The sequence below is a fragment of the Petromyzon marinus genome (genome assembly GCF_048934315.1).
Source record: "Petromyzon marinus isolate PM22_M1 ecotype Great Lakes invasive population chromosome 67 unlocalized genomic scaffold, UKy_Petmar_22M1.pri1.0 chr67_unloc.3, whole genome shotgun sequence".
NCBI lineage: Eukaryota > Metazoa > Chordata > Hyperoartia > Petromyzontiformes > Petromyzontidae > Petromyzon > Petromyzon marinus.
This window is the reverse complement of record NW_027422593.1, coordinates 486,955-502,276: the sequence shown is the minus strand read 5'-3', so window position 1 is coordinate 502,276 and position 15,322 is coordinate 486,955. Positions and strand designations below refer to the sequence as shown.

Genomic DNA, 15,322 nt, shown 5'->3' with positions numbered 1-15,322 from the left:
GAGTCGCTTGGTGGGGGGGAGACTCGGTGGTGGGGGGAGACTCGCTCGGTGGGGGGGAGACTCGGTGGTGGGGGGGGACTCGTTGGTGGGGGGGGGGGAGTCTCGCTTGGTGGAGGGGAGAGTCGCTTGGTGGGGGGGAGACTCGGTGGTGGGGGGAGACTCGCTCGGTGGGGGGGAGACTCGGTGGGGGGGGGGAGACTCGCTTGGTGGGGGGGGGGGGAGACTCGCTTGGTGGGGGGGGGGGAGAGTCGCTTGGTGGGGGGGGAGACTCGCTCGGTGGGGGGAGACTCGTTGGTGGGGGGGAGACTCGCTCGGTGGGGGGGAGACTCGGTAGTGGGGGGGGGAGAGACTCGCTTGGTGGGGGGGAGACTCGCTTGGTGGGGGGGAGACTCGCTTGGTGGGGGGGAGACTCGCTTGGTGGAGGGGAGACTCGTTGGTGGGGGGGAGAGACTCGCTTGGTGGGGGGGAGACTCGCTTGGTGGGGGGGAGACTCGCTTGGTGGTGGGGAGAGACTCGCTTCGTGGAGGGGAGACTCGCTTGGTGGGGGGGAGACTCGGTGGTGGGGGGAGACTCGCTCGGTGGGGGGGAGACTCGGTGGGGGGGGGGAGACTCGCTTGGTGGGGGGGGGGGGAGACTCGCTTGGTGGGGGGGGGGGAGAGTCGCTTGGTGGGGGGGGAGACTCGCTCGGTGGGGGGAGACTCGTTGGTGGGGGGGAGACTCGGTAGTGGGGGGGGGAGAGACTCGCTTGGTGGGGGGGAGACTCGCTTGGTGGGGGGGAGACTCGCTTGGTGGGGGGGAGACTCGCTTGGTGGAGGGGAGACTCGTTGGTGGGGGGGAGAGACTCGCTTGGTGGGGGGGAGACTCGCTTGGTGGGGGGGAGACTCGCTTGGTGGAGGGGAGAGACTCGCTTGGTGGAGGGGAGACTCGCTTAGTGGGGGGAGACTCGCTTGGTGGGGGGAGACTTGGTGGGGGGGAGACTCGCTTGGTGGAGGGGAGAGTCGCTTGGTGGGGGGGAGACTCGCTTGGTGGAGGGGAGAGACTCGCTTGGTGGGGGGGAGACTCGCTTAGTGGGGGGAGACTCGCTTGGTGGGGGGAGACTTGGTGGGGGGGGAGACTCGCTCGGTGGGGGGGGAGACTCGCTCGGTGGGGGGAGACTCGCTCGGTGGGGGGGAGACTCGGTGGTGGGGGGGGGAGACTCGCTTGGTGGAGGGGAGACTCGCTTGGTGGAGGGGAGAGTCACTTGGTGGGGGGGAGACTCGCTTGGTGGGGGGGAGACTCGATTGGTGGGGGGGAGACTCGCTTGGTGGAGGGGAGACTCGTTGGTGGGGGGGAGAGACTCGCTTAGTGGGGGGAGACTCGCTTGGTGGAGGGGAGACTCGCTCGGTGGGGGGAGACTCGTTGGTGGGGGGGAGACTCGCTCGGTGGGGGGGAGACTCGGTGGTGGGGGGGAGACTCGGTGGTGGGGGGGAGACTCGTTGGTGGGGGGGGGGGGGAGTCTCGCTTGGTGGGGGGGAGACTCGCTTGGTGGGGGGGAGACTCGGTGGTGGGGGGGAACTCGTTGGTGGGGGGGGGGGGAGTCTCGCTTGGTGGGGGGGAGACTCGCTTGGTGGGGGGGAGACTCGCTCGGTGGGAGGGAGACTCGGTGGGGGGGGGGAGACTCGCTTGGTGGGGGGGGGGGAGGCTCGCTTGGTGGGGGGGGGGGGGGGAGACTCGCTTGGTGGAGGGGAGAGTCGCTTGGTGGGGGGGAGACTCGCTTGGTGGGGGGGAGACTCGCTTGGTGGGGGGGAGACTCGCTTGGTGGGGGGGAGACTCGCTTGGTGGGGGGGAGACTCGCTTGGCGGGGGGAGACTCGTTGGTGGGGGGGAGACTCGCTCGGTGGGGGGGAGACTCGGTGGTGGGGGGGGGGGAGACTCGCTTAGTGGGGGGAGACTTGGCGGGGGGGGAGACTCGCTTGGTGGAGGGGAGACTCGCTTGGTGGGGGGGAGAGACTCGCTTGGTGGAGGGGAGACTCGCTTGGTGGGGGGAGACTTGGTGGGGGGGGAGACTCGCTTAGTGGGGGGAGACTCGCTTAGTGGGGGGAGACTCGCTTGGTGGGGGGAGACTTGGTGGGGGGGGGAGACTCGCTTGGTGGAGGGGAGACTCGCTTGGTGGAGGGGAGACTCGCTCGGTGGGGGGAGACTCGTTGGTGGGGGGGAGACTCGGTGGTGGGGGGGGACTCGTTGGTGGGGGGGGGGGGGGAGTCTCGCTTGGTGGAGGGGAGAGTCGCTTGGTGGGGGGGAGACTCGCTTGGTGGGGGGGAGACTCGCTTGGTGGGGGGGAGACTCGCTTGGTGGGGGGGAGACTCGCTTGGTGGGGGGAGACTCGTTGGTGGGGGGGAGACTCGCTTGGTGGAGGGGAGACTCGCTTGGCGGGGGGAGACTCGTTGGTGGGGGGGAGACTCGCTCGGTGGGGGGGAGACTCGGTGGTGGGGGGGGGGGGAGACTCGCTTAGTGGGGGGAGACTTGGTGGGGGGGGGAGACTCGCTTGGTGGAGGGGAGACTCGCTCGGTGGGGGGAGACTCGTTGGTGGGGGGGAGACTCGCTCGGTGGGGGGGAGACTCGGTGGTGGGGGGGGGGAGACTCGCTTGGTGGAGGGGAGGGTCGCTTGGTGGAGGGGAGAGTCGCTTGGTGGGGGGGAGACTCGCTTGGTGGAGGGGAGAGTCGCTTGGTGGGGGGGAGAGACTCGCTTGGTGGGGGGGAGACTCGCTTGGTGGGGGGGAGAGACTCGCTTGGTGGAGGGGAGACTCGCTTGGTGGGGGGAGACTTGGTGGGGGGGGGAGACTCGCTTAGTGGGGGGAGACTCGCTTGGTGGGGGGAGACTTGGTGGGGGGGGGAGACTCGCTTGGTGGAGGGGAGACTCGCTTGGTGGAGGGGAGACTCGCTCGGTGGGGGGAGACTCGTTGGTGGGGGGGAGACTCGCTCGGTGGGGGGGAGACTCGGTGGTGGGGGGGGACTCGTTGGTGGGGGGGGGGGGGGAGTCTCGCTTGGTGGAGGGGAGAGTCGCTTGGTGGGGGGGAGACTCGCTTGGTGGGGGGGAGACTCGCTTGGTGGGGGGGAGACTCGCTTGGTGGGGGGGAGACTCGCTTGGTGGGGGGAGACTCGTTGGTGGGGGGGAGACTCGCTTGGTGGAGGGGAGACTCGCTTGGCGGGGGGAGACTCGGTGGGGGGGAGACTCGCTCGGTGGGGGGGAGACTCGGTGGTGGGGGGGGGGAGACTCGCTTAGTGGGGGGAGACTTGGTGGGGGGGGGAAACTCGCTTGGTGGAGGGGAGACTCGCTCGGTGGGGGGAGACTCGTTGGTGGGGGGGAGACTCGCTCGGTGGGGGGGAGACTCGGTGGTGGGGGGGGACTCGTTGGTGGGGGGGGGGGGGAGTCTCGCTTGGTGGAGGGGAGAGTCGCTTGGTGGGGGGGAGACTCGGTGGTGGGGGGGAGACTCGTTGGTGGGGGGGGAGGGGGAGTCTCGCTTGGTGGGGGGGAGACTCGCTTGGTGGGGGGGAGACTCGCTCGGTGGGGGGGAGACTCGCTTGGTGGGGGGGGGGGGGAGAGTCGCTTGGTGGAGGGGAGACTCGCTTGGTGGGGGGAGACTTGGTGGTGGAGGGGAGACTCGCTTGGTGGGGGGGAGACTCGCTTGGTGGGGGGGAGACTCGCTTGGTGGGGGGGAGAGTCGCTCGGTGGGGGGGGGGGGGGGAGACTCGCTTGGTGGGGGGGGGGAGACTCGCTTGGTGGGGGGGAGACTCGCTTGGTGGGGGGAGACTCGCTTGGTGGGGGGGGACTCGCTTGGTGGGGGGGAGACTCGCTTGGTGGGGGGGAGACTCGCTTGGTGGGGGGAGACTCGCTTGGTGGGGGGAGACTCGCTTGGTGGGGGGGAGACTCGCTTGGTGGAGGGGAGACTCGCTTGGTGGGGGGGAGACTCGCTTGGTGGGGGGGAGACTCGCTTGGTGGGGGGGAGAGTCGCTCGGTGGGGGGGGGGGGGGAGACTCGCTTGGTGGGGGGGGGGAGACTCGCTTGGTGGGGGGGAGACTCGCTTGGTGGGGGGAGACTCGCTTGGTGGGGGGGGACTCGCTTGGTGGGGGGGAGACTCGCTTGGTGGGGGGGAGACTCGCTTGGTGGGGGGAGACTCGCTTGGTGGGGGGAGACTCGCTTGGTGGGGGGGAGACTCGCTTGGTGGAGGGGAGACTCGCTTGGTGGGGGGGAGAGTCGCTTGGTGGAGGGGAGACTCGTTGGTGGGGGGAGACTCGTTGGTGGGGGGAGACTCGTTGGTGGGGGTGGGAGCCTCGCTTGGTGGGGGTGGGAGACTCGCTTGGTGGGGGGAGACTCGTTGGTGGGGGGAGACTCGTTGGTGGGGGGAGACTCGCTCGGTGGGGGGGAGACTCGGTGGTGGGGGGAGACTCGCTTGGTGGAGGGGAGACTCGCTCGGTGGGGGGAGACTCGTTGGTGGGGGGGAGACTCGCTCGGTGGGGGGGAGACTCGGTGGTGGGGGGGGACTCGTTGGTGGGGGGGGGGGGAGTCTCGCTTGGTGGAGGGGAGAGTCGCTTGGTGGGGGGGAGACTCGGTGGTGGGGGGGAGACTCGTTGGTGGGGGGGAGGGGGAGTCTCGCTTGGTGGGGGGGAGACTCGCTTGGTGGGGGGGAGACTCGCTCGGTGGGGGGGAGACTCGCTTGGTGGGGGGGGGGGGGGGGGAGAGTCGCTTGGTGGAGGGGAGACTCGCTTGGTGGGGGGAGACTTGGTGGTGGGGGGGAGACTCGTTGGTGGGGGGGGGGGAGACTCGCTTGGTGGGGGGGAGACTCGCTTGGTGGGGGGGAGACTCGCTTGGTGGGGGGAGACTCGCTTGGTGGGGGGGAGACTCGCTTGGTGGGGGGAGACTCGTTGGTGGGGGGAGACTCGTTGGTGGGGGTGGGAGACTCGCTTGGTGGGGGGAGACTCGTTGGTGGGGGGAGACTCGCTTGGTGGGGGGAAGACTCGCTCGGTGGGGGGGAGACTCGCTTGGTGGGGGGGGGGGGGGGGGGGGGGAGAGTCGCTTGGTGGAGGGGAGACTCGCTTGGTGGGGGGAGACTTGGTGGTGGGGGGGAGACTCGTTGGTGGGGGGGGGGGGGGAGACTCGCTTGGTGGGGGGGAGACTCGCTTGGTGGGGGGGAGACTCGCTTGGTGGGGGGAGACTCGCTTGGTGGGGGGGGAGACTCGCTTGGTGGGGGGAGACTCGTTGGTGGGGGGAGACTCGTTGGTGGGGGTGGGAGACTCGCTTGGTGGGGGGAGACTCGTTGGTGGGGGGAGACTCGTTGGTGGGGGGGGACTTGCTTGGTGGGGGGGAGACTCGCTTGGTGGGGGGGGGAGACTCTCTTGGTGGGGGGGAGACTCGCTTGGTGGGGGGGAGACTCGCTTGGTGGGGGGGAGACTCGCTTGGTGGGGGGGAGACTCGCTTGGTGGGGGGGGGACTCGCTTGGTGGGGGGGGGAGACTCGCTTGGTGGGGGGGAGACTCGCTTGGTGGGGGGGAGACTCGCTTGGTGGGGGGGAGACTCGCTTGGTGGGGGGGAGACTCGCTTGGTGGGGGGGAGACTCGCTTGGTGGAGGGGAGATTCGCTTGGTGGGGGGAGACTTGGTGGGGGGGGGAGACTCGTTGGTGGAGGGGGGAGACTCGCTTGGTGGGGGGGGGGAGACTCGCTTGGTGGGGGGGAGATTCGCTTGGTGGGGGGAGACTTGGTGGGGGGGGGAGACTCGTTGGTGGGGGGGAGTCTCGTTGGTGGGGGGGAGACTCGCTTGGTGGGGGGAGACTCGCTTCGTGGGGGGGAGACTCGCTTGGTGGAGGGGAGATTCGCTTGGTGGGGGGAGACTTGGTGGGGGGGGGAGACTCGCTTGGTGGAGGGGGGAGACTCGCTTGGTGGGGGGGGGGAGACTCGCTTGGTGGGGGGGAGATTCGCTTGGTGGGGGGAGACTTGGTGGGGGGGGGAGACTCGTTGGTGGGGGGGAGTCTCGTTGGTGGGGGGGAGACTCGCTTGGTGGGGGGAGACTCGTTGGTGGGGGGGAGACTCGCTTGGTGGGGGGGGGGGGGAGACAGACTCGCTTGGTGGAGGGGAGAGTCGCTTGGTGGGGGGGAGACTCGCTTGGTGGGGGGGGGAGACTCGTTTGGTGGGGGGGAGACTCGCTTGGTGGGGGGGAGACTCGCTTGGTGGGGGGGAGACTCGCTTGGTGGGGGGAAGACTCGCTTGGTGGAGGGGAGATTCGCTTGGTGGGGGGAGACTTGGTGGGGGGGGGAGACTCGTTGGTGGAGGGGGGAGACTCGCTTGGTGGGTGGGGGGAGACTCGCTTGGTGGGGGGGAGATTCGCTTGGTGGGGGGAGACTTGGTGGGGGGGAGTCTCGTTGGTGGGGGGGAGACTCGCTTGGTGGGGGGAGACTCGCTTGGTGGGGGGGAGACTCGCTTGGTGGAGGGGAGATTCGCTTGGTGGGGGGAGACTTGGTGGGGGGGGGAGACTCGTTGGTGGGGGGGAGTCTCGTTGGTGGGGGGGAGACTCGCTTGGTGGGGGGAGACTCGTTGGTGGGGGGGAGACTCGCTTGGTGGGGGGGGGGGGGGGAGACAGACTCGCTTGGTGGAGGGGAGACTCGCTTGGTGGGGGGGGGAGACTCGCTCGGTGGGGGGGGGGGGAGACAGACTCGCATCGCTCGGTGGGCGGGAGGGAGCGAACGAGAGAAACGAGCGTGGGAGTGGGTGAGCGGGCAGGTGGACGAGGGAGTGGGCAGGTGGACGAGGGAGTGGGTGAGCGGGCGGGTGGACGAGCGGGCGGGTGGACGAGGGAGCGAGCGAGAGAACGAGCGAGGGAGTGGGCGAGCGGGCGGGCGGCCGGTCGAGCGGCACCTGGCAGAGGCGTCCCCTCGGGCTGGGCGGCCGTGCACCACGTGTGCCAGCCACGCGGCTGCTGCTCGAACGAGGCCATGATGCCGTGGAAGCTCGCCAGCTTGTCCAGCTCCGTCACGTTGTCCCACTCCGAGTCGGCGAGCCACTCCGGGCACGGATTGTCCATCTGGCCCTCGCGGTCCAGCACCTGGTGGTGGCAGGGGCGGGTGGCCGGTGAGGGTGCGGGCGATGCCGCCGGGTGGGCGACGGTGGGTGGGTTGGTGTGACACTCACCACTCCGCCACGCAGGAAGAAGGCGTATTCCTCGTGGTGGAGCTTGCCGGCTGCCTGCAGGATCTTGGCACACATGTGGAAGCTGAAGAGCAGCTTGTGGCGGTCAAACAGGCCGCGGCACGTGGACCTGGCACGCGGGCAAACTCGGCGAGTGAGCACATCGCGCGCGCGCGTGTGTGGTAGTGTAGCGTGTGTGTGTGTGTGGTAGTGTAGCGTGTGTGTGTGTGTGGTAGTGTAGCGTGTGTGTGGTAGTGTAGCGTGTGTGTTTGTGTGTGTGGTAGTGTAGCGTGTGTGTGTGGTAGTGTAGCGTGTGTGTGTGGTAGTGTAGCGTGTGTGTGTGTGGTAGTGTAGCGTGTGTGTGGTAGTGTAGCGTGTGTGTGGTAGTGTAGCGTGTGTGTGGTAGTGTAGCATGTGTGTTTGTGTGTGGTAGTGTAGTGTGTGTGTGGCGGTAGTGTAGCGTGTGTGTGTGGCGGTAGTGTAGCGTGTGTGTTTGTGTGTGGCGGTAGTGTAGCGTGTGTGTTTGTGTGTGTGGTAGTGTAGCGTGTGTGTGTGGTAGTGTAGCGTGTGTGTGTGGTAGTGTAGCGTGTGTGTGTGGTAGTGTAGCGTGTGTGTTTGTGGTAGTGTAGCGTGTGTGTTTGTGGTAGTGTAGCGTGTGTGTGTGTGGTAGTGTAGCGTGTGTGTGGTAGTGTAGCGTGTGTGTGGTAGTGTAGCATTTGTGTGTGGTAGTGTAGCGTGTGTGTGTGGCGGTAGTGTAGCGTGTGTGTGTGGCGGTAGTGTAGCGTGTGCGTGTGTGTGGTAGTGTAGCGTGTGTGTGTGGTAGTGTAGCGTGTGTGTGTGTGTGGTAGTGTAGTGTGTGTTTGTGTGTGGTAGTGTAGTGTGTATGTGTGGTAGTGTAGCGTGTGTGTGTGTGGTAGTGTAGCGTGTATGTGTGTGGTAGTGTAGCGTGTATGTGTGTGGTAGTGTAGCGTGTATGTGTGTGGTAGTGTAGCGTGTATGTGTGTGGTAGTGTAGCGTGTGTGTGTGGTAGTGTAGCGTGTGTGTTTGTGGTAGTGTAGCGTGTGTGTGTGTGTGGTAGTGTAGTGTGTGTTTGTGTGTGGTAGTGTAGCGTGTGTGTGGTAGTGTAGCGTGTGTGTGGTAGTGTAGCGTGTGTGTGGTAGTGTAGCGTGTGTGTGTGGCGGTAGTGTAGCGTGTGTGTTTGTGTGTGGTAGTGTAGCGTGTGTGTTTGTGTGTGGTAGTGTAGCGTGTGTGTGTGTGTGGTAGTGTAGCGTGTATGTGTGTGGTAGTGTAGCGTGTATGTGTGTGGTAGTGTAGCGTGTATGTGTGTGGTAGTGTAGCGTGTGTGTGTGGTAGTGTAGCGTGTGTGTGTGTGGTAGTGTAGCGTGTGTGTGTGTGTGTGGTAGTGTAGCGTGTGTGTTTGTGTGTGGTAGTGTAGCGTGTGTGTTTGTGTGTGGTAGTGTAGCGTGTGTGTGGCGGTAGTGTAGCGTGTGTGTTTGTGTGTGGTAGTGTAGCGTGTGTGTTTGTGTGTGGTAGTGTAGCGTGTGTGTGTGTGGTAGTGTAGCGTGTGTGTGGCGGTAGTGTAGCGTGTGGTAGTGTAGCGTGTGGTAGTGTAGCGTGTGTGTGTGGTAGTGTAGCATGTGTGTGTGTGGTAGTGTAGCGTGTGTGTGTGTGGTAGTGTAGCGTGTGTGTTTGTGTGTGGTAGTGTAGCGTGTGTGTTTGTGTGTGTGGTAGTGTAGCGTGTGTGTGTGGTAGTGTAGCGTGTGTGTGTGGTAGTGTAGCGTGTGTGTGTGGTAGTGTAGCGTGTGTGTTTGTGGTAGTGTAGCGTGTGTGTTTGTGGTAGTGTAGCGTGTGTGTGTGTGGTAGTGTAGCGTGTGTGTGGTAGTGTAGCGTGTGTGTGGTAGTGTAGCGTGTGTGTGGTAGTGTAGCATTTGTGTGTGGTAGTGTAGCGTGTGTGTGGTAGTGTAGCGTGTGTGTGTGGCGGTAGTGTAGCGTGTGTGTGTGGCGGTAGTGTAGCGTGTGTGTGTGGCGGTAGTGTAGCGTGTGCGTGTGTGTGGTAGTGTAGCGTGTGTGTGTGGTAGTGTAGCGTGTGTGTGTGTGTGGTAGTGTAGTGTGTGTTTGTGTGTGGTAGTGTAGTGTGTATGTGTGGTAGTGTAGCGTGTGTGTGTGTGGTAGTGTAGCGTGTATGTGTGTGGTAGTGTAGCGTGTATGTGTGTGGTAGTGTAGCGTGTATGTGTGTGGTAGTGTAGCGTGTATGTGTGTGGTAGTGTAGCGTGTGTGTGTGGTAGTGTAGCGTGTGTGTTTGTGGTAGTGTAGCGTGTGTGTGTGTGTGGTAGTGTAGTGTGTGTTTGTGTGTGGTAGTGTAGCGTGTGTGTGGTAGTGTAGCGTGTGTGTGGTAGTGTAGCGTGTGTGTGTGGCGGTAGTGTAGCGTGTGTGTTTGTGTGTGGTAGTGTAGCGTGTGTGTTTGTGTGTGGTAGTGTAGCGTGTGTGTGTGTGGTAGTGTAGCGTGTATGTGTGTGGTAGTGTAGCGTGTATGTGTGTGGTAGTGTAGCGTGTATGTGTGTGGTAGTGTAGCGTGTATGTGTGTGGTAGTGTAGCGTGTGTGTGTGGTAGTGTAGCGTGTGTGTGTGTGGTAGTGTAGCGTGTGTGTGTGTGGTAGTGTAGCGTGTGTGTTTGTGTGTGGTAGTGTAGCGTGTGTGTTTGTGTGTGGTAGTGTAGCGTGTGTGTTTGTGTGTGGTAGTGTAGCGTGTGTGTGTGTGGTAGTGTAGCGTGTGTGTGGCGGTAGTGTAGCGTGTGTGTTTGTGTGTGGTAGTGTAGCGTGTGTGTTTGTGTGTGGTAGTGTAGCGTGTGTGTGTGTGGTAGTGTAGCGTGTGTGTGGCGGTAGTGTAGCGTGTGGTAGTGTAGCGTGTGGTAGTGTAGCGTGTGTGTGTGGTAGTGTAGCATGTGTGTGTGTGGTAGTGTAGCGTGTGTGTGTGTGGTAGTGTAGCGTGTGTGTTTGTGTGTGGTAGTGTAGCGTGTGTGTTTGTGTGTGGTAGTGTAGCGTGTGTGTGTGTGGTAGTGTAGCGTGTGTGTGTGTGGTAGTGTAGCGTGTGTGTGTGTGTGGTAGTGTAGCGTGTGTTTGTGTGTGTGGTAGTGTAGCGTGTGTTTGTGTGTGTGGTAGTGTAGCATGTGTGTGTGTGTGGCGGTAGTGTAGCGTGTGTGTGTGTGGCGGTAGTGTAGCGTGTATGTGTGTGGTAGTGTAGCGTGTGTGTGGCGGTAGTGTAGCGTGTGTTTGTGTGTGGTAGTGTAGCATGTGTGTTTGTGTGTGGTAGTGTAGCGTGTGTGTGTGTGGTAGTGTAGCGTGTGTGTGGCGGTAGTGTAGCGTGTGTGTTTGTGTGTGGTAGTGTAGCGTGTGTGTTTGTGTGTGGTAGTGTAGCGTGTGTGTTTGTGTGTGGTAGTGTAGCGTGTGTGTTTGTGTGTGGTAGTGTAGCGTGTGTGTGTGTGGTAGTGTAGCGTGTGTGTGGCGGTAGTGTAGCGTGTGTGTTTGTGGTAGTGTAGCGTGTGTGTGGTAGTGTAGCGTGTGTGTGTCGTAGTGTAGCGTGTGTGTTTGTGGTAGTGTAGCGTGTGTGTTTGTGGTAGTGTAGCGTGTGTGTGGTAGTGTAGCGTGTGTGTGTCGTAGTGTAGCGTGTGTGTGTGTGGTAGTGTAGCGTGTGTGTGTGTGGTAGTGTAGCGTGTGTGTGTGTGGTAGTGTAGCGTGTGTGTGTCATAGTGTAGCGTGTGTGTTTGTGTGTGTGGTAGTGTAGCGTGTGTGTGTGGTAGTGTAGCGTGTGTGTGTGGTAGTGTAGCGTGTGTGTGTGTGGTAGTGTAGCATGTGTGTGGTAGTGTAGCGTGTGTGTGGTAGTGTAGCATGTGTGTTTGTGTGTGGTAGTGTAGTGTGTGTGTGTGGCGGTAGTGTAGCGTGTGTGTGTGGCGGTAGTGTAGCGTGTGTGTTTGTGTGTGGCGGTAGTGTAGCGTGTGTGTGTGGTAGTGTAGCGTGTGTGTGTGGTAGTGTAGCGTGTGTGTGTGGTAGTGTAGCGTGTGTGTTTGTGGTAGTGTAGCGTGTGTGTTTGTGGTAGTGTAGCGTGTGTGTGTGTGGTAGTGTAGCGTGTGTGTGGTAGTGTAGCGTGTGTGTGGTAGTGTAGCGTGTGTGTGGTAGTGTAGCATTTGTGTGTGGTAGTGTAGCGTGTGTGTGGTAGTGTAGCGTGTGTGTGTGGCGGTAGTGTAGCGTGTGCGTGTGGCGGTAGTGTAGCGTGTGCGTGTGTGTGGTAGTGTAGCGTGTGTGTGTGGTAGTGTAGCGTGTGTGTGTGTGTGGTAGTGTAGTGTGTGTTTGTGTGTGGTAGTGTAGTGTGTATGTGTGGTAGTGTAGCGTGTGTGTGTGTGGTAGTGTAGCGTGTATGTGTGTGGTAGTGTAGCGTGTATGTGTGTGGTAGTGTAGCGTGTATGTGTGTGGTAGTGTAGCGTGTATGTGTGTGGTAGTGTAGCGTGTGTGTGTGGTAGTGTAGCGTGTGTGTTTGTGGTAGTGTAGCGTGTGTGTGTGTGTGGTAGTGTAGTGTGTGTTTGTGTGTGGTAGTGTAGCGTGTGTGTGGTAGTGTAGCGTGTGTGTGGTAGTGTAGCGTGTGTGTGTGGCGGTAGTGTAGCGTGTGTGTTTGTGTGTGGTAGTGTAGCGTGTGTGTTTGTGTGTGGTAGTGTAGCGTGTGTGTGTGTGTGTGGTAGTGTAGCGTGTATGTGTGTGGTAGTGTAGCGTGTATGTGTGTGGTAGTGTAGCGTGTGTGTGTGGTAGTGTAGCGTGTGTGTGTGTGGTAGTGTAGCGTGTGTGTGTGTGGTAGTGTAGCGTGTGTGTTTGTGTGTGGTAGTGTAGCGTGTGTGTTTGTGTGTGGTAGTGTAGCGTGTGTGTGTGTGGTAGTGTAGCGTGTGTGTGGCGGTAGTGTAGCGTGTGTGTGGCGGTAGTGTAGCGTGTGTGTTTGTGTGTGGTAGTGTAGCGTGTGTGTTTGTGTGTGGTAGTGTAGCGTGTGTGTGTGTGGTAGTGTAGCGTGTGTGTGGCGGTAGTGTAGCGTGTGGTAGTGTAGCGTGTGGTAGTGTAGCGTGTGTGTGTGGTAGTGTAGCATGTGTGTGTGTGGTAGTGTAGCGTGTGTGTGTGTGGTAGTGTAGCGTGTGTGTTTGTGTGTGGTAGTGTAGCGTGTGTGTTTGTGTGTGGTAGTGTAGCGTGTGTGTGTGTGGTAGTGTAGCGTGTGTGTGTGTGTGGTAGTGTAGCGTGTGTTTGTGTGTGTGGTAGTGTAGCATGTGTGTGTGTGTGGCGGTAGTGTAGCGTGTGTGTGTGTGGCGGTAGTGTAGCGTGTATGTGTGTGGTAGTGTAGCGTGTGTGTGGCGGTAGTGTAGCGTGTGTTTGTGTGTGGTAGTGTAGCGTGTGTGTTTGTGTGTGGTAGTGTAGCGTGTGTGTGTGTGGTAGTGTAGCGTGTGTGTGGCGGTAGTGTAGCGTGTGTGTTTGTGTGTGGTAGTGTAGCGTGTGTGTTTGTGTGTGGTAGTGTAGCGTGTGTGTTTGTGTGTGGTAGTGTAGCGTGTGTGTTTGTGTGTGGTAGTGTAGCGTGTGTGTGTGTGGTAATGTAGCGTGTGTGTGGCGGTAGTGTAGCGTGTGTGTTTGTGGTAGTGTAGCGTGTGTGTGGTAGTGTAGCGTGTGTGTGTCGTAGTGTAGCGTGTGTGTTTGTGGTAGTGTAGCGTGTGTGTTTGTGGTAGTGTAGCGTGTGTGTGGTAGTGTAGCGTGTGTGTGTCGTAGTGTAGCGTGTGTGTGTGTGGTAGTGTAGCGTGTGTGTGTGTGGTAGTGTAGCGTGTGTGTGTGTGGTAGTGTAGCGTGTGTGTGTCGTAGTGTAGCGTGTGTGTTTATGGTAGTGTAGCGTGTGTGTGGTAGTGTAGCATGTGTGTGTCGTAGTGTAGCGTGTGTGTTTGTGGTAGTGTAGCGTGTGTGTGTGTGTGGTAGTGTAGCGTGTGTGTGTGTGTGTGGTAGTGTAGCGTGTGTGTGGTAGTGTAGCGTGTGTGTGTGTGTGTGGTAGTGTAGCGTGTGTGTGGTAGTGTAGCGTGTGTGTGGTAGTGTAGCATGTGTGTGTGTGGTAGTGTAGCGTGTGTGTGGTAGTGTAGCGTGTGCGTGTGTGTGGTAGTGTAGCGTGTGTGTGGTAGTGTAGCGTGTGCGTGTGTGTGGTAGTGTAGCGTGTGTGTGGTAATCTAGCGTGTGTGTGTGTGGTAGTGTAGCGTGTGTGTGTGGTAGTGTAGCGTGTGTGTGTGTGTGGTAGTGTAGCGTGTTTGTGTGTGGTAGTGTAGTGTGTGTTTGTGTGTGGTAGTGTAGCGTGTGTGTTTGTGTGTGGTAGTGTAGCGTGTGTGTGTGTGTGGTAGTGTAGCGTGTGTGTGTGTGTGTGGTAGTGTAGCGTGTATGTGTGTGGTAGTGTAGCGTGTGTTTGTGTGTGGTAGTGTAGCGTGTATGTGTGTGGTAGTGTAGCGTGTATGTGTGTGGTAGTGTAGCGTGTATGTGTGGTAGTGTAGCGTGTGCGTGTGTGTGGTAGTGTAGCGTGTGTGTGGTAATGTAGCGTGTGTGTTTGGTAGTGTAGCGTGTGTGTGTGGTAGTGTAGCGTGTGTGTTTGTGTGTGGTAGTGTAGCGTGTGTTTGTGTGTGTGGTAGTGTAGCGTGTGTGTGTGTGTGTGGTAGTGTAGCGTGTGTGTGTGAGCGAGTGTGTGAGCGCGTGCGTGCGAGCGAGCGCGAGCGGGCGAGCGAGCACCGGTAGACGCTGTAGGTGTGATGGCTGTTGAGGTTCACGATCCTCTGCTCGAGCTTGGGGCTTCGCTGGCTCTTCTCGATGCTCAGGTCGAAGAGGCTCAGGTAAGAGGCGAGCGAAAACTGGTACATAGGGTCTACGCGGCCCATGTCGGTGACAACGAAGAACAGCACGGAGGCGCGCTGGGCACAGGCGCGGTATCCCTGCGTGCGCGCGAATGGCAACGACAAGAACGACCACGATGACGATGCACCTTGCGGTCGGCTCGTCAGCGGCGTGGGCACGCAAAGTCCAAATGTGCAGCAGCAGCAGCAACAGGCGAGTGCCAGGGTCGGGATCGAAGCCACGGACCTCCTGTGCACCGGGCGAGGCAGTCAACATCTCCTAGCCACCGTGATGATGGTGATGATGAGAGAGAGACGCAAACTCCAAATCTACAGCAGCAGCAGGCGTCGTCAGGGTCGGGATGGAACCCACGACCTCCTGCACACCAGGCATGGCAGTTGACATCTCCGAGCCACCGTGATGATGATGATGAGAGAGAGAGACACGCAGACTCCAAATATACAGCAGCAGGCGTTGCCAGAGTAAGGATGGAACCCATGACAACCTGTACACCGGGCGAGGTAGTCAACATCTCATAGCCACCGTGATGATGATGATGAGAGAGACACGCAGACTCCAAATATACAGCAGCAGCAGGCATCGCTAGGGTAGGGATGGAACCCACGACCTCCTGCACACCAGGCATGGCAGTTGACATCTCCGAGCCACCGTGATGATGATGAGAGAGAGAGAGAGACACGCAAACTCCAAATCTACAGCAGCAGCAGGCGTCGTCAGGGTCGGGATGGAACCCACGACCTCCTGCACACCGGGCGAGGTAGTCAACATCTCATAGCCACCGTGATGATGATGATGAGAGAGAGAGAGGGAGACGCAAACTCCAAATATACAGCAGCAGCAGCAGGCGTCGTCAGGGTCGGGATGGAACCCACGACCTCCTGCACACCGGGCGAGGCAGTCGACATCTCCTAGCCACCGTGATGATGATGATGAGAGAGAGAGAGGGAGACGCAAACTCCAAATATACAGCAGCAGCAGCAGGCGTCGTCAGGGTCGGGATGGAACCCACGACCTCCTGCACACCGGGCGAGGCAGTCGACATCTCCTAGCGCGAACGGAGAAGCTCTCCCGTTGGCGAGCGCTGACCTCGCGAGCGGCGTCGATCTTGGCCTCCGTGTGCTCGCTCACGGCCAGCTGCTCGGCAACTTCCCCCGCCGTGACCTTGGACGCCTGCAGGGCGTTCACGAGCTGCGGGTCATCCAGCAGCGAGCCCTGGGACTCGTTCAGCAGCCTGGAGGCGGTGGTGGAGGCGGTGGAGGCGGTGGTGGAG

General features: G+C 61.0%; 2 protein-coding genes across 2 annotated transcripts in view; one reads left to right on the top strand and one right to left on the bottom strand.

Annotated features, from left to right (window-relative positions):
* The window catches only part of LOC116956757 (dynein axonemal heavy chain 2), a 464,532-nt gene that overhangs the window by 50,236 nt on the left and 398,974 nt on the right, over positions 1-15,322 (bottom strand). Inside the window, 4 exon segments of the mRNA XM_076057989.1 lie at positions 6,885-7,071; positions 7,158-7,284; positions 13,930-14,129; positions 15,139-15,283. Coding sequence (XP_075914104.1) covers positions 6,885-7,071; positions 7,158-7,284; positions 13,930-14,129; positions 15,139-15,283 — 659 coding nt within the window.
* LOC142907956 (uncharacterized) overlaps positions 1-15,322 on the top strand; it is a 224,622-nt gene that overhangs the window by 91,742 nt on the left and 117,558 nt on the right. The window lies entirely within an intron of this gene.